The sequence below is a fragment of the Triturus cristatus genome, chromosome 12 (assembly GCF_964204655.1).
Source record: "Triturus cristatus chromosome 12, aTriCri1.1, whole genome shotgun sequence".
Taxonomy (NCBI): Eukaryota; Metazoa; Chordata; class Amphibia; order Caudata; family Salamandridae; genus Triturus; species Triturus cristatus.
Window position 1 is genome coordinate 100,718,212 of NC_140595.1, and position 25,836 is coordinate 100,744,047.

General features: G+C 47.2%; 1 protein-coding gene across 2 annotated transcripts in view; it reads right to left on the reverse strand.

The window, feature by feature from the left end:
• RPRD2 (regulation of nuclear pre-mRNA domain containing 2) overlaps positions 1-25,836 on the reverse strand; it is a 338,434-nt gene that overhangs the window by 140,154 nt on the left and 172,444 nt on the right. For both annotated transcript variants that reach the window (XM_085638713.1, XM_085638714.1), the window contains 2 exons: positions 21,007-21,182; positions 19,880-20,627 (listed from right to left, as the gene is read on the reverse strand). In XM_085638713.1, coding sequence (XP_085494839.1) covers positions 19,880-20,627; positions 21,007-21,182 — 924 coding nt within the window. The remainder of the gene's footprint in view (positions 1-19,879; positions 20,628-21,006; positions 21,183-25,836) is intronic.

A 25,836-nucleotide genomic window follows, 5' to 3' on the forward strand; every position in this document is an offset into this window, starting at 1 on the left:
AGCCACGTCCTCTGCCCTTGGTACTGGAGCCACGATAGCCACCTCGGGTGTTCTTATCGTAGGTGGTCTGCGTATTACCCTTGTTATATGTTTGTTGTGACCCCTGTCCTCTGCCTGCTCCCTTGTTTCCGGGGCGACGAAAGGAGCCGCTCCGAAAGGACTGAGTTTGTAGGGCGCCCATGGACTTTGCAGTGTCCGTGTCCTTTTTTATCTTCTCGAGGGTGGCGTCAACCTCAGGCCCGAACAAAAAGTCGGGGTTGACGGGCTGATTAAGGATATTGTTTTGTACCTCAGGCTTGAATCCTGAGATACGTAGCCAGGCGTGACGTCGTAGGATGACGCTAGTGTTGATGGCCCTGGCAGCCGTGTCAGCAGCGTCTAGTGCACATTTGATGGCAGCATTTGTGAGTAGCTGTCCCTCTCTGATAAGGATTTCTGCACCTTCTTTGTAGGGGTCAGGGAGGTGTTGAAGGAGTTGCTCCATTGTGTCATAGTGCGCCCTATCGTAGCGAGCGAGGAGCGCTTGAGTGTTAGCTATGCGCCATATGCTTGCAGCTTGTGCGGCAACTCGCTTGCCGGAGGTCTCCAGCACCTTGGACTCCTTGTCCGGGGGAGGAGCGTCACCCGTTGTCTGCGAGTGTGCCCTCTTGCGGGCATTCGCCACAACGATGGAGTCGAGTGGTAATTGTCCTCTGATGTAAGTAGGATCCCCAGGTGCTGATCTGTATTTCTTATCGATCCTGGGGTTTATCACTCGTGCCCTGGTGGGTTCCCTGAAAATGTCAGTGGCTGGCTTAAGGACCCCCTTCAACATTGGCAGAGTCTTTACATGTCTTTCTGAGGATGCAAAGGTGTCCATTAGAAAGTCATCTTCGATGATATCAGAGTGAAGCTGTACATCATGGTTGTTCGCCGCCCGTTCAATCAGAGCGTTGAACGCCGCAGTATCCTCTGTGGGTGACGTTTTTGCCCCATATAGTTGTGGGTCCTGTGCATCAAGAGGTGCACTGGGGTCTGCAGGGTCGCCCCAAGTTTGGTCAGGGTCCTGCTGGTCATCAGGGTCCGTGTCCACATGGTAGGGGACTTGTTCACCCATGTAGTCCTCCAATGCATCCGTGTCGGAGCGTGTGGGGGAGGCCCGGTGTGGATCCTGGTAGGGTGAATGAAAGGGTTCATACAGGAGAGGTTCTGTGTCCACAGGCAGCTTCCTCTTTAGCGGGATCCTGAAAGGTTCCAATGGCGGTTCCGAAGTTATCCTTCGGTCGTGGAGAATCATCCTGCCAGTGTCGGCGTCGATGACGCGTGACGGAGACGGCTCGACAGGCGTAACCGCAGTTTTGGTGGCCTGTGTCCTGAGTTGAAACGCCTTCGGGATTGTGGATGGAGGCAAGCCGAAGGTAATGCTGGTCGGCACCGACGAAACCGCTGGATCGATCGAACCCGACTGGTCCTGGAGGGCAGCCTTGGTTTTGCAGCCTGGCATTGCGCCAGGCCGTACTCGGGGCGCCTTAGAGGTCGTGGCCCCCGCCAGGGTCGTCGAGGCGGCTGCAGATATCTTCTGCGCCCGTGGTGCATCGAGCCGAGGTGCGGAGATCACCGTCGACGTCTTCGACACGTGAGGTTTCGGTGTCGTCGAGGGAGTGCTGCGAGGCGGGACGGCCCTCGGTGTCGGTGGCGTCGACGCCGGTAACCGAGCAGGTTTTTCGGCGCCGATGGCCTTCTTCCGTTTGTCGACTCCCATGTCGCCCGTCTCGAGTTCGGCACCGAAGTCCCCCTTGGTGCGGTCGGTGCCGACACGGTGCGCCGGCGTCGAAGGTGTTGAAGGCCTCGATCCGACTAGCGCCACTTTCAGTTTCGGTTTCGTAGGAACCTGAGCAGCTTTCGGTTTCGGTTTTGTGGAAGGGAAACCAGCTGGCTTAAGCGGTAATGGCCGCCGCTGAACGTCCGAGGCCGGGCCCGAGGGCGGGGCCGAAGGACTGCGTGATAGGTCTCGGGTAAGGCCCGAAGGCGATCCCTCGACCGGAGCCATAGTCTGTGGCACTGGTGAATTCTCGGTTTGAACAGGTAGGCCTTGTTCATCATCGGAGCTACTCTCTTCGGCCCCTAAGGCCTCCTCGTCGTCTCCTACCTCGGTGTCGTCTTCACCTCTGTGGAAGAGTGACTCGTCGGCCTCGTCCGATCCGGGTTCTTGGTCGGAAACGGGACTGGAGGGTAAGACTTCTACTTCTTCGACGTCGTCCGCGTCGTCGAAGATGTCAGCTGGGGCCGCGTGCTGCGCTTCGAGCCTCGCCGCTCGACGATTCCGCAGAGTCTTCTTTGAACGGAACCGGGCACAGGCCATACATGTCGACTCGTCGTGGTCCGGCGAAAGGCATTTGTTGCACACCGGATGGACGTCGATGTGTGGGTACTTCGCATTACATACCGGACACCTTTTGAATGGCGTCCTCGATTCCATCGTCGAAGTAGTTGATGGACAGGTAAATGCGAACAAAGTCGGTGCTGAAAGTTAGTAAACTAACAGAGAGTATCGAAAACCGATCGATAAACAGTACCGACGCGAACTAAAGGCCTTGTGGCCTCGACAAAATTTTTTCCTAACTTGAGCTAAGATAGCACATCCGAACCCAATGGCGGAAAAAAACAATCTGAGGATGGAGAGGATGCCCATGCGCACTGTAGTCCAGGGGAGGAGTCACCTATCCAAGGATACTTCGAAGACTCTTCCAGGACAACAACGTGCAAACATCCGGACCCAACACTAGGCGGCGATCTATGCACAGATATGAATTCAGCAGCCCACATGCCTCGAACTAATGTAGACGCTAAGTGATGATAGCTCCTAGACAAAATTTTAAACCAGACGTAAGACCGCATCCTTTCATCTCTTTGAGCATCTTAAATGTTACTGTCTTGCGTTGTTTATCGTGCTCAATATTGTACACATTACAGAGGTCAGGTAACAAAAAGGGAAAGAAGGAAGCAGCATTTCACCTACCCATAACCTCACCACAAAGCTTGGGAAAATGGTTTAACAAAGCAAGCAATTGAAAAATCCAATCAGCATTAAGCAAAGGAGAACAAAATTTAGAGCAGAACGTTTGCAAACAGACAAAGTCAGAGCTACGGTGGAGCAAAAAGCAACTGTAGGACTTACTCCAAACAGCCCTTTGAGGGGGGATGCACAGCCGGTAGTCTTGAATAGGCATCGCCTAACTATATGTGCAGCCTCTGGTCGTTTTGAAACATAAAAACAGGAAGTTTTTTTCTATTTAAATTACCTCCATTTTTGAAATGTGTTTAAATGTGTATGGGTCGGCCCCAAGTTCTGCGCGTGGATCCAACTACTCTATGCAAAACCCCTAGCACATGTGGTAATTAATGATATCAAAAACAACCAAAGGTGATGGACTTAAATAGTAGCACCTCACTTTTAATAATGCTGCCTTATCTGGCTGTTAGTGCACAATAACTCCAGCACCATTCACCTAGTGGTGCCTCAGAAGAGAATCTCTGACAATTTATTCACAACAAATGGAGGTGCACTGAACATAAAATAGAGAGTCCAAAGTGTTTTTCTGTTTCTTTGTTTGACTTTTATTTCATAGCTGATAAAAACACAACAACAGCCAACGCGTTTCGTTCCTTTAAAGACAAATTTTAACGCAACTTCTTCAGGGCTCAAAATGACAGCAAGTCAAGTATAGGCTTTTTATTTGATGATTGGTAAATAAGAAATAGACAGCAAATCCCACATCAGGACATCCAAAATATCAGAATTAATCTTAGTCGGTCGCAGAAGGTATAAATGTGTCTAGAGAGCCAGTGATTCAATATTAAAGATGAGGAGGTCCAATATAATGATGGCTATCAGATTTCTTAATAAAAATCTGTACGATAGCTTCAAATGGTTGTGTAAGGCGGAAAGTCTTAATTTACAAAAGTAGACGCTCAATTTTTGAACAGCAAAATATCGATCAAACACCTTGTGGTGTTTAATCGATATTTTGCTGTTCAAAAATTATGCGTCTACTTTTGAAAATTAAGACTTTCCACCTTACACAACCATTTGAAGCTATCGTACAGATTTTTATTAAGAAATCTGATAGCCATCATTATATTGGACCTCCTCATCTTTAATATTGAATCACTGGCTCTCTAGACACATTTATACCTTCTGCGACCGACGAAGATTAATTCTGATATTTTGGATGTCCTGATGTGGGATTTGCTGTCTATTTCTTATTTACCAATCATCAAATAAAAAGCCTATACTTGACTTGCTGTCATTTTGAGCCCTGAAGAAGTTCCGTTAAAATTTGTCTTTAAAGGAACGAAACGCGTTGGCTGTTGTGTTTTTATCAGCTATGAAATAAAAGTCAAACAAAGAAACAGAAAAACACTTTGGACTCTCTATTTTATGTTCAGTGCACCTCTATTTGTTGTGAATAACATGTGGTAATTAATGGACACATCTCAGCCGATTTCACCTTGGGCAGAAAGACAAGGCAGGGCTGTCCCTTATCACCGCTTCTGTTCGCGTTGGTGCTTGAACCATTGGCGGCCTGGATAAGACGAGACCCGGTCACTCAGGGACTGAAATGGACGGAGGGCTGGGAAGACCGCATTTCTTTATATGCAGATGATGTATTACTATACATGGCATCCCCCACACGTTCCATTAATTGCCTCCTGGATATCTGTGCGGCAAATGGCAGGGTCTCAGGTTATACCATTAACTGGGCAAAGTCACTTTTATATGTGCTTAGTGGCCCTCCGCCGCAACTACCGAGGAACTGTGAGATACATATCACGGATGGCAGGTTTAAGTCCCTGGGAATTTATATTACGCCCCAGCCCGAGCAGTTCATGGAAAAAAACCTCCTTGAACCCCTTGGACGGTTCCGCTGTGATGTGAAACACTGGCACTCCCTACAGCTGACATTGTTAGGAAGAGCCGCCCTTTTTAAAATGATGGCACTCCCTAGATTCCTTTACGCCCTACAAAAAATACTCTGTTCTCGGTTCCCCCCACCTATTTTAAAGCAATAGACACTGAAGTAGACGATCTTCTCTGGGACAGGAAACCCGCCCGCATAGCGATGCATAAATTGGTAAAGGGCTGGTAAGACTATGGAATTGCCCTCCCGAATATAAAGGTCTACCATTGGGCTTTGCAGCTCACTGTAATAAACCAATGGATCTATGCTTCGCAAGAGGACCGGCGTTACGTATGGGCAGATATGTCCTCGGTACGGTGGGCGTTATGGGAGCACTCTATAATAAGCATCCGGGGACTACCCTCATAGGACCAGCGGCACACACAGTAAATATATGGTTCACCGCACTTCGTGCACATGGCTGGGAAGGGGTTATAACGCAGGCCACACCGCTTTGGGAAACCAGACGCTTAGGTAAACTACGCAATAGCAAAGGCTTTAAACAATGTGACCTCATAGGTATTTCCCATGTGGGGGATTTGTGGAAAAAGGGCACGGTCATTACGTTCGGTCAGCTTCAAGAAACATACAGGATGGCATCGACGGAAACCTTTTGTTACATGCAGATAAGACATGCACTCATGAAAACTATCCCTCCAGGTACAGAGCTCAGAGGCTTCACCATTAGAAGATAGACTACTGACAGACCACATGATAAAAAAGGCGAACTCCCAAACCTACCGCAAGATCATAAATAACCAACCAGACCCCACAAAAACCCTAAGGGACAGGTGGCAGACTGACATTGGGGAGCTGGACGAGACAGACTGTCAGGAGGCACTCGTTTCCCCGTGAGAGGTGGCAATAACCTCGAATTTGAAGTTAGTGCAACTAAAAATCCTCTATCGCATCTACTATACAGGCACAACTCTACACCGAATGACTCGCGCTGACACACCACTCTGTCTGAGGCACTGTGGGGGGCAGGGTACCTTTTATCAGATACTGTGGGACTTCCTGGAGATCAAACTACTGTACTGGGAGGTTATCATGGGTACCATCTCGCGGGTGGCCGGAGCTACCGTCGAACCAGAGCCCAAGAGATGTCTTTTAAATATCTGGGAGCAGACAGACCTTACCCAAATGGCCCTGGGCTGGGCAACGTTCTGTATGATGATAGCAAAGCGGAACATAGCTCAATACTAGGGGTGAGACTCACTCCCTCCTATCGTCAGTGGTGCTGTGACTTGGACGTTGCAATGATAGCAGAGAAAGTGGTATATGTACATAGGGGATGCACTAAGTGGACAAGGGTGAGGGGAAAATGGAATGCTTTCAGGGGAAAAATTTGCGATCCGCCTCCAGATGAATCGATGTCAGAGGTCAGTGACTAACTGTGCAGATATGGACAATGCGGCACTCAACGTTTACATACATGCGAAGAATTTATTAAGAGGAAGAATTGCAGAGACGAGCATGTAAATGTAGCACAAGTTACTTACTTGTGTAACGATATAGCCGTAAGACATTAGTGATAGATTCATTACCTTATAATATCCCCAGGCATCAGACTGGATCGGGAAAGTTTTCGCCAGCAGTACCCCTGCGCATCAGCAGGTGTCATCGTACGGCTCCGCGTACGTCGCCGGCGTCGTATCCACCGAGATGACGTCATTGGAGCTATTTAGACACGCCACGCGCGCTGTCAGTTCTGTACACAACTTTTCCGTGCCAGGAGCGCAGAGCCATGCCAGAGACCGACTACTGGTGAAATAGAACTAGGGCCCTAAAAGAGATGACCTGAACCCTAGAGAACAGTTCGCAGAACGGGAAGGATGAGAGAGCAGTAAGGAATCTATCACTAACTAATGTCTCTTACAGATATATCGTTACACAAGTAACCTGTGCATCTGAAAGAGACATGTTAGTGATAGATTACTTACCTTAGAATACATACCCAAGCAATACCAACCCCGGTGGTGGGTCTGCGAAGTGAGATTACACCAGAAAGTCACGGAGAACTGAACGGCCAAATAAGCCGCATCTCCGGTCCGGACCGTCAAGGCAATAGTGGTTAGTGAAAGTATGCAACAAAGCCCAAGTGGCCGCCTGACAGATGTCTTGCAGGGGGACACCGCGTCCCAATGCTGTAGTAGCTGCTGTCGCACTGGTAGAATGGGCGCGTAGCCCAACCGGAGGTTCCTTTTTAGCCAGAGAGTAACAGGCTTTAATGCAAAAGACAACCCATCGGGAGAGAGATCGCTTGTGCACAGCCCAGCCTTTCTTGGCGCCCACGTAGCCAACAAAGAGCTGGCCATCCACCCGGAACTATTGTGGGCGGTTGAGATTCAACGAAAGCGCACCTTTTGGGTCCAGGAGGTGGAGCCTCTCCTCTTGAAGGGTGCGGAGGCGGAAAGAAAGTGGGCAGAGTGACAGTTTGCCCGAGATGAAAGGCAGAGATTACTTTTGGTAGAAAGGAGGGACGCGGTCAAAGCATAACCTTGTCTAGATGAATCGCCAGGAAAGGAGGTTTGCAGGAAAGAGCCTGGAGCTCACTCACCCGCCGAGCGGAGGCAATGGCCACCAGGAAGCAGGGATGTGGAATTCCTATAGCCGACGCCCAGGTTATTGTTTGGGGTCAAGTCAACAAGTTTTCATGTGTATTTTGACCTTGGGACAAGTAGGCCCAACCCCCTGCAGCACAAACCCTTTGGCTGCCAATTTGCAGTACCATTATGGATTAGGGAACGGTCTGCAGATAAGGTAATATGTTTGTCCCTATGTTAATGCTGTTCAAACTTGTATTCATGGTTTATTAATTGAAAGCCTTTATTATTAGGGTCAGCTCTCCAAGTAAACGTTGTAAGCTCTGACTGCACTACTGACGGTGGTTCCAGTATAAAAATGTATACATACATGTTCAAAGTTTAGTAATATGAGGCTATGTATAATGCTCCCAGAATATGCTCTGATTTGATGCAAATGTTTGCAGAAGCTTGAAAGCAAGATTGATAATTCTTTGGTTTCCAAATAAAATGTTCATAAAAAAAGTGAAAGCAGAATTTGCTAAACTACTGTAAAATGTCAGGAACCATTTCTTTGCATCATCATTTAGTAAAATGTGTTGATGTATGCTAGTATTTCCCACAAAATATTCATAATGCAAAATATGGGTAACTAGTCTCAATAAGATTTTGGGAAACAAAAACGAACAAGCATTGGAAAAGCCAGTAGGTATGGAATTGGTGGTCAGCTTTTTAGTTTTGTCAATGTGTGAATTGTGTTGGCATGGTTTTTGTAAAACGTTAATAGTGTGGGAGCTGCCGGGCCTTCACTATTATAACAAACATTGGCAAAAGCAAAAATTGTTCTTGGTCTCAAAAAGCACACACTGCCACAGTAGTTATTGGCACTGAGCAAAACTACTTTGTGTGCCGATATGCTCCTTGTGAAAGAGCAGAATGCTGTCACTCACAGTGAAGCCAGCCAATACAGAGCGAGAGACAGAATTTTAATGAACGCAAAAGGTTATGGTCAACGCTAGACCAAATTAGGGGCCCAATTATTAACCCCTTGTGTGCCCCGCCCTGTGCCGGGCGTTTAATTAGCAGGCGGGGTTCATGACGAGATAGTCTCGTCATGGGCACAGCGCAACCGCGGCCCATGACGAGACTATCTCGTCATGGGCACTCAAGGGGTTAAAGAAAGTCTAAAAAGTGCACCCGTGGTGCAGCTATATGGCTTTCGTGAATTCCCAAGAATTTACAGAAGTGGGACAAGAAATAGTATCCCTAGAAAATATTTGTGAACTGCATTTTAGCATGAGCAAATATGCATATGTAGATTTGATCATGTCAAAAACTGAGTGTTTGCAAGTTCACTTTCCCACCAGCCACTTTTTACTCCACTCTGGAAAAAGGTTTAGTTCTACCATTGTCAGGAGTACATTTTCAACATTTTTCAGTATGATTATAGAAGGGTTGTTAAAAACCCTTAAAACACACAAGTTAGGTTTGCACAGACTCAAAATGGCATTCTAACCCTGGAAATGTTGCTTACCACTACATTCAAGCCCAGTATGTAGATCTGCAGAAACGTGTGGCAACATAAGGGGATTGAAAGTATTCAAACACTACTATGGTATGAGCCCTGGCCTAATCAGAGGCTGTATCAGAGCTCCTATATAATGAGATAGCTGCCATAATTTGTCGCTGCACTACATGGCACCAAAGCGGCATGTGGATTTTGTTACAGGACAAGTAGATTTAGGAAGCAACTTGCCCAATGGACAAGTAGATATTTTATTAAATTCCACACCCCTGAGGAAGACAGTTTTCAAAGTTAATAACCACAAAGGACAGTTATGAAGAGGCTCAAAGGGTGCGCACATAAAGTAAGTGAGGACCAGGTTCAAGTCCCATTGAGGCATCCCAAAAGGAATAGGAGGGGAAAAGGTGAGTAATGCCTTTGAGAAATCTATTGACAACCGGGGACTTTAAAAGAGAGGGCTGATCTGGCAGCCTAAGAAAGGCTGAAAGAGCAGAAAGGTAGCCCTTGATAGTGCCCAGAGCAGAGCCCTGCTGGGCCAGAGAACGAAGGAACAATAAGACTTCAGAAAGAGGGGCAGCAAGACGATCAACAGATTTCGCTGTGCACCATGCCACACATTTTTTCCACTGACAGGCGTATACTGTTTTAGTGGAGAGAGACTCCTGGCTGCCAGAATCACATTACAGACTTCGGGAGGCATGTCAAATGGAATCAGCTGCCGCCGCTCAATCTCCACACAAGGAGGTGGAGGCTGGACAGGTTCGGGTGGAGAACCGTCCCCTGTTGCTGCGACAGGAGATCCTCCCGAAGATGCAGTCGGATCGGGGGATCCACGCTCATACCGAGTAGCTTGGGATACCAAACTCTTCGAGCCCAGTCCGGTGCCACAAGAATGACTCGGGCCCGGTCGCGCCTGATCTTCTGCACTCTGGGCAGAAGTGGTATAGGCGGAAAGGCGTACAACAGTCCGCAACGCCACTCGCGACGAAAAGCGTTGCCTAGCGAGTGCCGCCTTGGAAATTCCAACACGCAGAAGTGCTGACATTGCGAATTCTCTTCGGTGGCGAATAGATCTAACCAAGTTCACCCCACTGCTGAAAGAGACCTTGCACCACCTCCGAGTGAAGACGCCATTCGTGATCCAAAATGCACCTGCGGCTGATTTAGTCCGCCCTGGCGTTCAGGGTACCTGCCAGGTGTTAAACCACCAAGGAAATGCCTTGATCTCCAGCCACGTCCAGAGACATAGAGCCTCCTGACATAGGGTCCACGACCCCACCCCGCCTTGTTTGTTGAGTACCCCATGGCGGTGGTGTTGTCTGTGAACACTTTCACTACTCTATCCTTGAATGCTTTGATTGCAAGTAGGATCGCCCTGAGCTCCAAAAGATTGATATGGAGCTTGGACTCAGCAGGAGACCAGAGGCCTCTGATCTCTGCCAATCCCATGTGGCTGCCCCATCCCAGGAGGGACGCGTCCGTCACTACTATTTGATCCGGTTGGGGAAGGGAAAGGGATCTGCGGCTGACCCAACGCTGGTTTGTGAGCCACCACTGCAAGTCCTGTGTAGTGCCCTCCGAGATCTGGAAGTAGTCGGACAGGTTTCCTTGATGGTGCGTCCACTTGAACTTCAGGTCCCACTGCAGAGCCCGCAAATGCCATCTGGCATGATCGATTAGCAGGATGCAGGAGGCCCAGCTGCCTCAGGGTCTTCCTGACCAAAACCCAGGATCAGGGCCGAAAGATCGGAATCATAGCCTGAATGTCCCGGACTCGCTGTTCGGGAGGATAAACCCAAATCTGCGCCGCATCCAGAACTGCTCCGATGAAGAGGAGCTTCTGAGAGGGAATTAGGTGCAACTTCAGCACGCTGATGGAAAACCCCAGCAAATGCAGGAGGTCAGCCATAGACTGGAGGTGGGAGACGACTGCCTGGGGCGAGCCCACCTTCAACAGCCAGTCGTCGAGATAGGGGAAGACTGAAACCCCTGCTCTGCGCAGATGAGCTGCGACCACCGCCATCACTTTATTGAACACCCGAGGGGCGCTGGTATGGCCGAAAGGGAGCACGGTGAACTGAAAGTGCTCGTGGCCGACCGTAGGTAAGGCCAGTGGGCCGGCTGGATGGGGATATGAAAATAAGCATCCTTCAAGTCCAACGCTACCATCCAGTCTTGCGGGTCGAGGTCAGACAAGACCTGAGCAAGCGTGAGTATCTTGAACATCTCCTTCCGGAGGAAGCAGTTGACGTTCCGGAGGTCTAAGATAGGCCGCAGGCCCTTGTCCTTCTTTGGAACCATGAAGTAGTGGGAATAACAACCACGACCTACTTCTGGCATCGGAACGCGCTCGATGGCCCCCTTGGCCAAGAGGACCGCATCTTCCTGCAGGAGAAGTAACAAGTGATCCCCCGACATACGGTGGTACTGAGGTGGCATGGCTGGAGGGGTAGACTCGAAAGGGAGGGTGTAGCCCCTTCGGACTATTTGCAGAACCCACCTGTCCGAGGTTATGGAGCGCCAATGGGGAAGGTGATGGCGAATCCTGCCACCCACTGGCGTCAGGTGGGCCTGAAACACCGGACTAGGAAGGTTTAGAGGCGGCGGCAGGGGAGGTGGTGGATTGACCCACCCGCTGTCCTCGAACCCACCGCGGCAGGTCCCACATCCGCAGCTGTACTGAGACTGGCTGCGTAGGCTTGCAGGTCTGAAAGGAACGCGCCTGGGCGCCCCGAACCGGACCTCGAAAGGACCGAAAAGCAGACCCCGAGGGAGCACGCGTGGTGGCGAGACCCAAGGACTGGGCCGTAGCCCGAGAGTCCTTAAAGCATTCCAGGGTGCTATCCGCCTTATCACCAAAGAGGCGTGTGCCATCAAAGGGCATATCCAACAAGGTGTTCTGAACATCCCCAGAGAAGCCAGTAGTTCGGACCCAAGAATAAACGACGGAGCGCCACTGTTGTGGAAAGAGCCCTACCGAGAGAATCGGCAGTGTCAAGCCCACAACGAATAGTACATTTTGCAGCATCTCTTCCTTCGGTAATGGCTTCAGAGAGAACTGCCCGTGCTTACACAGGGAGCTGAGGCAGTACCTGTGCCCCGGTGTCAGACACAGAATGGGAATAGCGGCCTAGCAGGCATGCAGTATTCCCGCCCGCAACCCAGAGCTGGCAGATTTGAAAATCTTTTTCCCAAATTGCTACGGTTTCCTAGATTCCTTGTCCGGAGGAGCAGAAGGGAACCCACTCAGCGAGGCAGAAGCCTGGACAACCAGAGTCTCAGGCGTCGGGTGTTGTGTGAGACAGCTGGGATCGCCCGGCACCGGGCGATGGCGGCGTGCCACCCCCTTGGCAACAGGAACTCGTGTTAGGTTGGATCCAGGTTCTCAACAGGATGTCAGTAAGCGCTTCATTGAAGGGTAATAACGGCTCCGCAGAGGAGGACTGCGGCTGCAGCACCTCAGTCAGGAGATTGGTCCCGATAGGTACAGAAGGTAGTTAGAGGTTAAGAGCCTCAGCCGCCCTACACAACACCACTGAAAAAGTCCCAACCTCCTCCGTGGCCACGAAAGAAGGGGACAGAATACCAGGGTGTGGAGAGAAATCCAGATCTACTGGACCCTCCACATCGCCTTCCCATTCAGGCTCATCCTCGCATTGAGATGCAAGAGGGTCCTCAGACCCCTCCCAGTACTCCCCTTCGTCCACCGGTTGTTGAAGAGGCCAGTAAGGACGAGGTGCCCTGGGAAATGGGATAAACTCCCCTCCAAACAATGGAATGGGAGGGTAAGATACCAGTCCCTGTTCGGTGCCGTCTGGCATCAGCGGTGGCGCAGCGCAGAGGTCGGATCCAGGGCCGGCGCCCAGGTCGGAGCCGGCGGCGCCGCAGGGTATGGTGCTGGCATAGCCGAGGCCAAAGGTGGCGGCACGGAGGCAAACCCTTCCGACGGATCCGCAGGGCCCGAAGGTGCTCCGGAGGGGCAAACAAATGGCGCATGGCCGACATGAAGGCCTGCACCTCCCAGAATATATCTCGGGAGGGGCAGGAAGAGATATTGATTGGCAGCCTCCAACAGGTCTCACACGTATTGGGAGCCGGGTTATATCAAGCGTCCCCAGCTGATCTAGTATCGTCCCCAGCATCATTTTTATCAATACCCTCTCTAGAGCAAATGTTTCGGACCCTCTCTGCTGACATTAAACGTGGCTTTGAAGAATCAGCAGTGATTCAGAGAGATCAAAAGCTATTGAGGCGCTGGGTAATAAAATTGATGGGCTAACTGCGAGAACTGATGTGTTAGAAGAAACGGTTGGCGGGCTATCCTTGCACATAGATAACGCAAGGGGCGAGATAGCGAGTCTTAAGAAGGAAGACATTTCAATTGCGGAGAGGATGGAGACTTTGGAAAACCACGCCAGGCGTAACAACATCCGTATTTTGAATGTACCTGAGGGAAATGAGGGCTCTGACGTCAAAGGTTTTATTGTCTCTATGCTAGCTCTTTCTTTAAAGTTGGAGTTATCTGAGGAAGGAATAGCTAGTGATATTCAACGGGTACACAGAGAACCCTTCAGACAGAATCCTCAAAGATCAAAACCGAGGAAGATCCTTGTGAACTTTCACACCTACACCATAAAGGAGCAAATTCTTGACGCAGCATTAAAGCTAAAGTCCCTGGATTACAAAGGTTTTTCATTTCAGGTACGATCTGACTTATCCAGAGTGACACTTGAAAAGCAATGGGAGCTGGGCAAAAGGATGGATGCTTTTCGGAAACTCGGCGCCACAGTTCAGCTTAGTTTTCCTGCAATACTCAAAATTATGCTGAACAATAAAATGTACAATATTCGTACAGCTCAGGCGGCTGACGACTTGTTAACCACCCTCCTTAGTGACAAGGGCACCGCGGGGGGTCCCCTCTTGAGTAATCACTTAGTAGTTGATTTATCCTCATAGCTCTTGTCTATCCGAAATATGACCATCACTGGAGCGTGGTCAGGGAATTCTTACCCTCATATATGCACAGGGGTAAGCATATGTGTATATAAGATGTAAATATATGGAAATCACAAGGAAGGTGGTGAATGAAATAAGCACTTTGTAATATATAAATATAATCCAACGTTGGAATAGGAAAGGAGAAATAAGCATTAGGGAAAAGGGGAATAAAGGAAAAAAGGGGGAGAAAAAAGAAAATAAAAAATAAAAATTATAAAATACATACAACAATTAAACACATAATGGGAACCATATGATCTGGGCACTCACTCCGGGGGGGTTGGGTAGGGGGGTACCACAACCGGTTTCGTTCTGGGTGGATTCCACAAGGGTTCCTCAGGGGGTTGGGGGGGGGGGGGTGGTAGGTTAGGTCACAGGGCACAGGGGTGTAGGGGTAAGGTTAGGGGTGTGGGTTAGTAAAAATGAAACTTTTCCTCATTTTCAGTCTGGTACCAGATTCAGTTGTGTAAACCTACATTTAGTTACTTTCTTTTCCGGCAAGACGGCTCCCTCAGGAGGAGGTCTAGGTCTTTTTTCCTTGGGTTCAAATTCTTTCATATCCTCTCCTATGTAAATGACGGGAAGATGTGTTATGAGCAATCTTAGGATTCTCTCTTGGAATGTTAATGGTCTGCGCACCAAACCTAGGGCAAATAGAATTTTACAATATCTCCGTGATATCGATGCACAGATCATTATACTTCAGGAGACACATCTAATTGAGAAGGAGATGCTCGATTTAGTGAAAAGGAATAGGTGGATGGACATCTCGGTATCCACTTCCCAATCCTTAAATATGAGGGGTGTTACTGTCTTGTTTAGAAAAATCAATTAATACAAGAATCATAACACAGAAGGTCGATCCGGGAGGTAGATGGGCGATCACTTCGGTGGTCATTGGTGGGGTAAATTTAACACTTGCAGGCTTCTATGGTCCCAACCAGGACGATCCAGCTCCTCTAGAGTCTCTCTTCTCAAATCTTTGGCACTTTCCTGATCCGATAATTGTTGCAGGGGACTTCGATATAGTGCTGGATCCAGCACTAGATAAGATTCCGAGCAGCAGGCAGACGACTCCTTCTAAAGCTAGAGCTTTCTTGCAGAGTTCCATGAAACAATTTGGGTATGTCGACATTTGGCGGGCTAGAGCAGGTATAAAACCAGGTTTCTCATTTCATAACTACAAGTATCACCATCGATCTAGAATTGATTATTTTTTGATAAGTCACGATTTGGTCGATTCAGTTAAAGATATCTCCTACCTCCCATTGCATCTTTCAGACCATTCTGCTGTTCTCTTGGAACTGGTCGGAGTAACTAAACCTCTCACTAACTCTTGGTCATTTGACAGATCTTTACTCTCCTCTCCTCAAGACGTGCTGTCTATTAGAGCTGACACTCTTCAATTTATGCGTATTAATATCGGATCATCAGACCCCCGGGTCGTTTGGGATGCATTTAAGTGTTGTCTTCGCGGTGTAATTAAAAACAAGGTTGTACATCGAAGGAGGCTTTATGTGCAGGAGATATCATCCATTGAAGTTGCGCTTTTTCAAGTGCAAGCGGAAATTAATGCCACTAGCAAAGATCTTACAGATACTTATCTGGCGCTGCAAGAGAAATTGGCTTCATTCAAAGCAGACTTAGCCTCCGTTTTAAATGAACGAATCTTGCAAAAATGGGAAGCGAGTAAATTGTCGCATTTTGAATACGGAGAAGGGGCTGGCAAGTTGTTGGCCTGGAAGGCTAAGTCGGATAGGGCACGTAATATTATTAATGCTGTGACAACCGCCCAGGGCACTGTCTCCTCTGATATAGAGATTAGAACTGCTTTTAAAGATTTCTTTCAGAACATCTATCAGGAGGATAAGAATATTGAGCCAGCAGCCATAGAGAGTTGGTTAAGTGGCATTTCTCTTCCAAGATTATCGGATGTGCAACGCGAAATGTTGGAAAAGGAGGTAACTAGGGAAGAAGTAGAGGGGGCTGTGCGAGCTAGTAAGGGGGGTAAAGCTGCTGGACCGGATGGCCTGCCGGCAGAAGTATATAAGATCTTGGTAGAAGAAATCTCTCCCTTCCTTACAATGCTATTTAATCAAATCATAGTAGGTGGGGCCATACCACCAGCAACTTGGAATGAAGCTTCCATCACTCTTATATTAAAACCTGGCAAACCCCATGCCGATTGTGGTTCCTACCGCCCAATATCCATATTAAATGCAGACTACAAAATTTTTGCCTCTTTGTTGGCAAAAAGGTTGGGTCAAGTCATCCCCGCAATAGTACATCCTAACCAAAGTGGCTTCATTAGAGGCCGTCAGCTCTTCGAGTTAACATATGACCTAATAGGGGCCATAGATATGGCTACCTCGGATGTAGCTCCGTTGGCCATTCTTACGCTCGACGCCACCAAGGCTTTCAACAGGGTCAACTGGTCGTACCTGTCGGGGGCCTTGGCCAAGTTTGGCGTGGGAGGAAATTTTCGAGGGGCTGTACGGTCGCTATATAACAGCCCATCAGCTCGGGTACTTGTTAACGGTGGACTTTTTGAATCATTCCCTATTTCTAGAGGGACCCGCCAGGGCTGTCCCCTTTCCCCACTTTTATTCGATCTCTATATCGAACCTTTGGCTCAAAAAATACGTGAAGAACCCAGCATTATACCCTTCGTATACAGGGAGTGGGAGAAGAAAGTTGCGTTATACGCAGATGACCTCATGATCATGACATCTGATATTGACACGGCGTTTCCGGCAGTTATTAGGCTGGCTGTCGAATTTGGAAATGTTTCTGGCTATGAGGTAAACGCAGCTAAAACAGAAACATTGGTATGGAATGATGCCGGGAGTAGTTTTAGTGATGGCTCAAATAAGAGTCTTCGTTATTTGGGGTTGAACATCATTAAAGATATTAATCTGATCGAGTCTTCCAACTTTGCTAGGATCGCAAAAGAATGCCGTAAACTGATGAGAGCATGGATACACCTTTCCCCTCACTGTAATTGGTAGAGTTAATCTTGTGAAAATGTCCATTCTTCCTAAGATTTCCTTTTTGTTTAATACAATTCCTCTTAATTTTGAACCTTCTTTGTTGGCTAAACTTCCGAGTGAGATAAGTTCCTTTATCTGGTGCAACAAAAACCCAAGGATAGCTTGGAAAAAGATAAGGCGTCGAAGAGAGAAGGGGGGCATGGCAGGGCCCGATTTACAGATTTATGCCTGGGCATTTCAGCTTTCCCATTCCCGTATGCTGTTAAAAACACCTTCAGGCGTAGGGACTGGTAATTTGTTTGCTACTTTGTTTAAGGGTGAAGGAGCTGGGCAGTCAGGTTTTCTCTTTAAGTTTGGAGATCCCAAATTTTTTTAAAAAGGGGAAGTTGAAGATCTTACAGGGCCTGGCAAGAACTTGGGCAAAAATAAAATCCTGTACTAAACTAGGGTATTATTCCAGTAGGGCACCTTTATGGGATCTTCCAGAGGCGCCAAACTGGCTAAGTGATGCACTTGCAATACCACTCAGGGAATCTGGGATAGCTGTCTGGGGGGACCTTTTTGTGGAAGGTACCTTGCTCCCATGGGAGGACTTAGTTCGTAAAGTTGGGCCTAATCTCTCAAGATTTAAATATGTACCAATAGTAAGTTGGGCCCAAGCAGCAAAAACACGACCCACACGATCCAACAAGCCCGCTCTAGGGGGAGGAAGCTACCTGGAATCCCTTTTAGTCGATCAGCCTCCTGTAAATAAAGAGGTCTCGCTATGGTACTTTTTAATAATGGATGGCGACTGATCTTCCAGAACAGCTATGGAGTTCCTTGATACCTGACTCCAACGTTGCTGATCTCTGGTTGATGTCCTGTAAACTGTTGTGGGAATTAGTGAAACCAGCTTGGCTACGCAGGAACCATTTGTTTACACTACATAGGGCTTACTATTCCCCACAAAGGCTTTCGAAATTTGCTGCAGGAGGTCCGGTGGCTTGCCCGAGATGTGGACTTATGGAGGCTGCTGACTCACACGTTTGAGTGTCCTCACTTAACTCCATTTTGGGACGAAATTAGTAGTAAACTCTCGGCCTGGCTGGGACGCCTGATAGTAATAGACCTGAAACTAGTAATCTTCGGAACGGTAGACTCTACACGGTCTATGGCTGGTAACCTATTATTTTATGCAATGCTGGTGGCTCGTAGAGAAATCTGTAAACGCTGGAAAGAACCCACCGCACCATCGCTGTATGAGTGGCACAGATCCCTACTTCAGATTTCTAAACTAGACATAGCTAGGACCGGCAATTGTGACAGGAGAAACTTTTGGAAGTTGTTGGAGGGGTCTCCCTGATCTCGCTGGGGTTTTTTTTTTTCTTCTTCTTTCCCCAGCTCCGATGATTACTCTGCCATTGTACTATCTTGCTGCTTCCTTCCTTTCGCCAAGGTCGCACACATCATCGGCGGCGGCATGTATAACCACAAAATTGGTTAACTTCTGTCAGCTGGCTAACATGGGTTGAACTGTTAGGGTGGCCGTGGCAGCTGTAGGGATTTTGCATTTGATCTTTCATCTACTTCCCTTCCAGTATTGACTGTGCCAGCGCATGGTGCACCCGCAGTTCTGTTACCCATGTGGTAGGCTCTCAGTAGTCTGGAACCATGGCAGTAAATGATGAATAAAGTAAAAAAAAAAAAAAAAAAAAAAAAAAAAAGAAAATGAAGGCCTGCACCTCGTCCGAAGTCGCGTGCGGTCCTGGAAGAGGTGGGTAGGCCGCGGGCAACAACGGAGGCTGCAACGGAGCTGCAGGGGAGTGACCGCCCGCCCCCTCCACCGCGTCCCACGACCATGAGGGGTAAAGGAAGAGCGACGTCGCATCTTCGACTTTTTATGGCGCCTAGACTTACCTGTCCCCGATTCCGAAGAACGATGCTGATGGCTACGCGACTGGTCCCGCGACCTCCCACGGGATCAGGACCTCGATCGACGCAGAACCGATTGCCGGACCTCCAACAACTTGCGGGAATGCTCCCACAAAGCTTTCGGCACCATGGCCCGACAATCAGGGCTCGCCTCGGGGTCATGGGCGTGCCCCAAGCAGAAGAGACACGTCCTGCGGGTCCGCTACCGACATGCTTCGGCAGCAGGCCCTACAGGACCATAAACCGGGGCATCCCTACTGCACCAGGAGTCAAGTACTCGACAAAACAAGTTGTCCGAAACCAAGTTAAAACTTTTTTAACTAGGGGTACCGCTCTCTCTCTCTGATCTGTGCTGCTGCACGGAAAAAGAAAGAACTGACGTCAGCGCGCGTGGGGGCATCTAAATAGCTCCGATGACGTCATCTCGGCGGATTAGACGGGAGCGACGTATGTGGAGCCGTACGACGACTCCTGCCGACACGTAGGGGTACTGCTGACGAAAACTTTCTGGATCCAGTCTGACGCATGGGGATATTCTAAGGTAAGAAATCTATCACTAACGTGTCTCTTTCAGATATTAATAGTTATGAGGCTAATCGATGTATTGTCATGTATCAATACCTATCAGAATCTAATATTAAGTACCAATTAATAAAAAATGCAAATAGAAATAATAAAAACACGTGTATTGGGATCCTGCTAAACCCACTGCAAAGATTCTAGTAGTTGATGATGAGCATCAGATGGAGGTTAACATATCAGACACCTGAGAGTAAAAAACAAACACCAAGAAGCACAAGGTATTGGGAACTAAACATGTGAAGTATACTTTCCCCCCCAAATGTGCACTATTGTACTTTTGGCTCTTGAATCATTTCCTGTGCAAACATGAGGCCAACAGTAGACAACAGAAGCTAAAGCCTGCATTTTTCTTTTTAAAGATCAAAAAAAGGTGTGTGGGTTTAAAAAGTACGCAGCGGAACATACCAATGATTTCTGCGGAGTCTTCATCAACATCGGAAAGTTCCATATCCTCCACGTTGCGATTATCTGCCGCTGGCTCACTGCAATAATCCATGTCTGGCTTGGTTAGATGAACCATGGAAGGTTCTTTATTATGAACAGAGAATGCAGAAGACTCAGCACTTTGTACTGTAGCAGGTTTAGAACTATTCATTGTAGTATTCGTGGAATGATTGTTTATACCTGGCATGGAAGTCTGAACTGTGCCAGACCTAGCATGGGCTGCAGTTGGCTCAATATGAACTTTAGCAGGTTCCACACGAACTGCGGCTGCTGGGGTGGATTGACCTGTGGCAAGCTCTGCACAAACTGCTGCTGGCTGCACACAAACTGGGGCAGGTTTGGCATGAATTGCAGAGGGTTCAGTACGCACTGCGGCAGACTCTTTACCAATTGCAGTTGCTTTGGCATGATTCGAAACTGTCTCCGCATGGACTGTTACTGCTTCAGCAACAGGCTTGTCACGTTTTTCTGGCACAGACTCCTTGTGTTGCTCTACTGCCGGCTTTGACGGAACAGACTTCTTAGGCTCCAACATAGGTGAAAGAGACTCTTCATCTAGTCCAGGAAAAGGAGAGTCTGAACCTGCTGGCGAAGGTGCATCCATTGTTGGTGACGGCACCGGAGATTCTTCTGGATCTGGCAGGGTAGCTTTTAACTGATCAAGTTTCTTTTTCAGGTTGCTAACTCTGTTAGCAAATGTTGTATAAGCCTAGTGGAAAGAAAAAGCTTTTTCAGTTTCATATTGGTTAAGAATGCTAAGATAATAATTCAGGAAAGAAGTGTAATGTTCATGCAAAACAATTATCATGCACCTTGTTCGCCAACAGTAAATTGTTTGATTCCAATAAAAATTAAAAAAAACATGTGAGGTTAATGAGGCGAGAGCCTTGAATGTAATTGAAGGAATCAATAGTGTGCACTAAAGGCTCAAAGTTAATTATTTGAGTTAATCTGAAAATTGAAGATCCTACTCACCAGACAGACAATCCTATGAATAGCGGTTCTCTTCACCTGCCCCCACATATTAAGACAAAGATTTTGTAAAAGCCACCAAAGTGCTGATTGACTAAATTAAGAAGTAAACTTACATTAGCTACCACTTTCACCTCCTTGTACTGAGCTTCGTAAAAAACTCCTGCATTCTCCAAGGCTTCAGTCACCTTAGGGCTCGCTTTCACCTGCTTGTCCAAAATGGACACAAACTCCTCCAGCTTTGTACTCGCTTCCTCAAAGTCCTTGGAAAATTTCTTCCCACCTGCTTTATCTAGAAAGTCAGTCAGAAAGAGACTCAGGTTATTAATCACAAGAAAGTGTTTAAGTTTCGAAAACAAAATAATTTAAGCAATCTACAACTGCACCGAACTGGTCTCTTTGAGAAGACCCCTTACTGACAATTCGGAATTAACACAGCAGAGAGATCTGTTTCTTCATCTTTTTACAATTTTAAATGAAAGCTGCCTTAGATTCATTTCTGTTAAACATTCATTCAATTAACCTTGCAGTGAAAATGAAAGCAAAATACAGACTGAAGACCCGATTCATAAAGGCCTCTGCACTTGCGGTGGAGCCCCTTTGTGAATCAAGTCCTGAATGCCTGAGTATTTGCAGGCTAGAAGAGTTGATTCGTCTGATAGTAGATGTATTGTATATTTGGGTTATAAGCACCTTATTGAAAAACTAGTTTATAAAATCTAACATGCATATCTCCTGAAACATTTCATTTAAAGGCTGCAGTTCATGTTTTATTAGATGTATCTATCCAATTAGGTAAAACAAACCAAAACAAAAAAACGTAAGGAAGAATCTATATCTACTACTATGGCTAGAAATACTTCTGCGGTTCGAATACAGGAAGAAAGCTGTAGCTTGAATTGCTAAGAACCTATTTCAATTGATTAAGGACAATACAAGCTTTATGACTGCAATAGTTACTTGTAGGAATAGTTTTGAAACTTGAAGATTTTTATAGATTCACATGAGGTGGATTATTCAGCCACCTGATGGCTGGATGAGGAATTCTCCCTTACTAGTCTTCCCCAACCGCTTTACTTACACCATGCGTGGTCAACCATTTGGTGTTGTTTTCATCCTCGTGACATCGGATGTATGCCCCAGGACACCCATCTACCTGGCCACCATCTTTAGATTCTTTTTAGCCTCTGCTAATTTTCACAATTATTTGGGCTGTTTATTTGTGCACACCGCCTCACCTCTCAGTTACAAATCGCTGCATTTCTGGTGAGGATTGCAGGACACATGAATTCAGAAAATTCTTCAAGCTGCAAAACTACTCCTACAGGTAAGAACCAATTAACTTTGAAGCATGAGTAGTTTCCGGATTTACAGGCATAGATTCTGTTGTGGTATTACGCCTCCTTTGGAGGATGGGCTTTAGGACATCTGCAAAAAAGTACGATCTACCCATGTTTCTTTGTTAGCTTGAGTATCAGTACAACTGTGTTTTGTGAAAGTATGTATTGATGACCAAGTAGCTGCAATGAAGATGTTGATGAACAAATTTGTATCTACTTTTTTTTTTAATTCAGTCGGTGCACCCTTAATCATCCAAACCAAAGTCTTCTACTGCTGTCTTATAACACATTTGTATTGCTTGTCCTATTCACCTCGCTAAAGTCCACCTGATAACGGGTGAGCCTTTATTTACTGCTGCAACGAAATTAAAACACTGGCTACCCTTTCCAATACATGACTGGCCTTCTAATGTCTGTGTGCAGAGTCCTTTCTGCTGAAGTCTTTTGCGGTTTGAAAAAGGTGGGTATTAGGATAGTGTAACCACGGAGAGGTGTAAAATGACTTTTGTGGAAATCAAGGATTTGTCCTCATAACTAACTTGTCCCTATGCATTTGTATAGTTCTTGCATTGTGAGCGCCAGTAACTCGCTGATCCTACACAGGGAAGTCACAGCAGTGATAAAGATAGTCTTGAATTGTGTGTTTGAGTCCTACATTATACATAAGCTCCCTAGAGTACCTATTTTCTCTATGCAAAATGGGGGCGGGGGTGGTGTTCAAGGAATAACCCAATCTGTGAGGTGTTTGCATAATTGTATGCGTTCCTGGCACTGTGTGCTTGAGTTCCCTTTACCAGCCAGCCGACTAGGTAGGAATACACATGTATTCCCTGATCTTGAAGTATGCTTCTACTAATGCAAGGGAATTTTGTAAACACCATGGGTGCCAATTGTATACCAATCAGAAGTATCCTGAACTGGTTACGTAACTGGTCGACAACAATCCAATGGTAATTTCTTGTGTCTAGTGTTTATCAGCACGTGTAGGAAGGAGCAAAATTAGTTTTGTAATATGGCTATTTTAAACATTTGTGTCTTGATGAATCTATTCAGAAAACGGGGGTGTAAAATAGACCCAAGTGACTGGTCGGATTTGGGCACAAGAAAAAAAAAAGTAGACTCCCTATTCATTTCCATTCTGGGCACTTAATATTTTGCCTGCTTCTTTAAGTTATCTTCTACTTCTTGTAGGCAAGTTGATTATTCCTTGTTGGAGGCGCTTACAATTGGTCTGACTTACAAGCACTATGAAATAGCCATGTTGTAGGATGTTGAGTATCAGTTTGTAGGATGTGATTAATCCCAATCCCCGGAAACACCCACAAACTCCATCCACTACCGCTGTAAAGAGTAGGAGAGTTTGTTTGGACAAGTCACTTGTTCTTGGTTGCCAAACCATTAATGGTCTGGCCTCTTCCTCTGGCATTGCCCAGAAAGGTCTGCTGAGGTGCTGACGGGGATTCTAACATTGTGATTTAGAGCAGCATGCACTGGCCTGCGATGCAAAGGAAGTGTTGAACAGCAATCCTCTTCTTTCCAGGGTTCCCTTGATAGGAGTGGACCGTCTTCTATTAAAAGTATTTCTCCTTTTTTCCGTTTGTTGTAGTGAATCATCCATTGGCGTACCGTGAAAGGTCTTAATTATTGCTGCCTGCACCTCTAGCATAAACCGCCAACACCCATAGACAGTGCTTCTTATGCAGGGTGGCTCCAGAACACACATCTGCTGGCTGCATCGAGCGATGACTTTAAGCAGGTATTTGCTATAGTCTTCCTCTTTGCTCCATTTATACTGCTCATGGAGGTGTTGCATTAGCTCCTTGTTCGAACACTGCTGATGGCCACATCTTTTAAGCAGCATGTTAGAATTGGCTATGCGCCTTGATGTGGTAGCTGCTCTCTCCGTTTTTTCACCCATCATCTCCACCTTTTTGCTTTCCTTCACTAGTTGTGGTCCTATGAAAGTGAGCGTTGTCTTTCTTCCAGGCCGCAGTCCCGATACAATGTCTGCAGCTGCATTGCCATTGATGTAAATATGGTCCAGAGAAAAAGAAGGCATGTATTTTTCTTCTCTACACAGGGTGTTACTGCTTTGGGAAAAGCCGAGTCAAAGTAAGCTTCCTTTCCGAGAGTCAGAATTCTCAGCAGCATAGATCGGTTCCGATTTCTTCTCTCACATCCCAGAGATCATAGGAGGAAACGAAAAGTTTCTTACCTGTCGGTGTAGTTTTGCAGCTTGAAGATCTTTCTGGATTCACTATGCTGTGCATTATTCCGCGATCTTGTGGTTGGGTCCGGATTCGTAGTCTTTTCTTTGGTTTTTTTTTTTTTTTTGTAGCCCAGGTGGGCGTCGACGTCCACCATTTGGTGCACCTCCCGTGACGTCGTCGTGCTTCCTGCGGAAGTCCCACCTTTGGGGCGCCATCTTCGGGTTCTTTTTTCCCTTCTTTTTTTTTTTTTTTTTTTAACCCTAGGCGATTGATTAATCCTTTTGTCCATATTTCTGTACGTTTCCACTTCTTTGATCCTATCCATTTCACCCCCTCTTCCTCCAGCCTAATCTTCCTGGCGGAGGTGGGTGGGTTCGCTAGTGAATCCAGAAAGATCTTCAAGCTGCAAAACTACACCGACAGGTAAGAAACTTTTCGTTTTGCAGCGTGAATCTTTCTGGATTCACTATGCTGTGCATAGATTTTGTAGCGGTTTTCCTACTTTTGTGGTGGCTGGGTGGAAGATGATCGCTGGTCGTTGAAAATGTGTTGTAGCACCTTCTGTCCGACCTGTGCTTCCTTATTCATTTGAATGTCCACGCAGTAGTGCTTTGTGAACGTGTGCACAGATGCCCAAGTTGCTGCGAGACAAATGTCTTGGATGGGCGTGTTTGCCAGGAAGGCAACTGTGGCCCCCTTCTTCCTTGTGGAGTGAGCTTGGGGCCCCTCCGTTAGCTCCTGTCCAGCCTGTTTGTGACAGAATTGAATAGTGAGGGCAATCCACCTAGCGATGGTGCCCTTGGTGACTGGTCTACCCATGAAGCTAGTAGCAAAGGACACAAACAGCTGCTTCGACTTCCTGAGTTCCTTGGTTCTTTCAATGTAGTGCATCACCGCTCTTCTGGCATCGAGGGTGTGCAGGGCCTTTTCTGCGTTTGTAGTCGGGTTTTGGAAGAAACTCGGTATCTGGATACTCTGATTCATGTGGAACGCCGACACTACCTTGGGCATGAAGTGTGGGTCCGTCCTCAGGACTACCCTGTCTTTGTGAATTTGAATGTAGGGCTCCTGCAGCGTTAGTGCTTGAAGCTCACTCACCCTGCGTAGTGAGGTTATGGCCACTAGAAAGGCAGTTTTCATCGTCAACATTTGTAGAGTGGCCTTGTGAATGGGTTCAAACGGCGCCTTCATGAGCTCCGTCAGAACCACGTTTAAATTCCATGCCGGCGGCGGCAACCTTTTCGGGGGTGCCATTCTTTTGGCTCCCTCCATGAATCTCTTCACCACCTGCGAGGTGAAGAAGCTTCCACCCTTCTCACCTCTGGTGTAGGCAACGATCGCTGCTAGGTGTACCCTTAGGGAGCTCGAGCAGAGGTTACTCTTTAGAAGGTGTGTG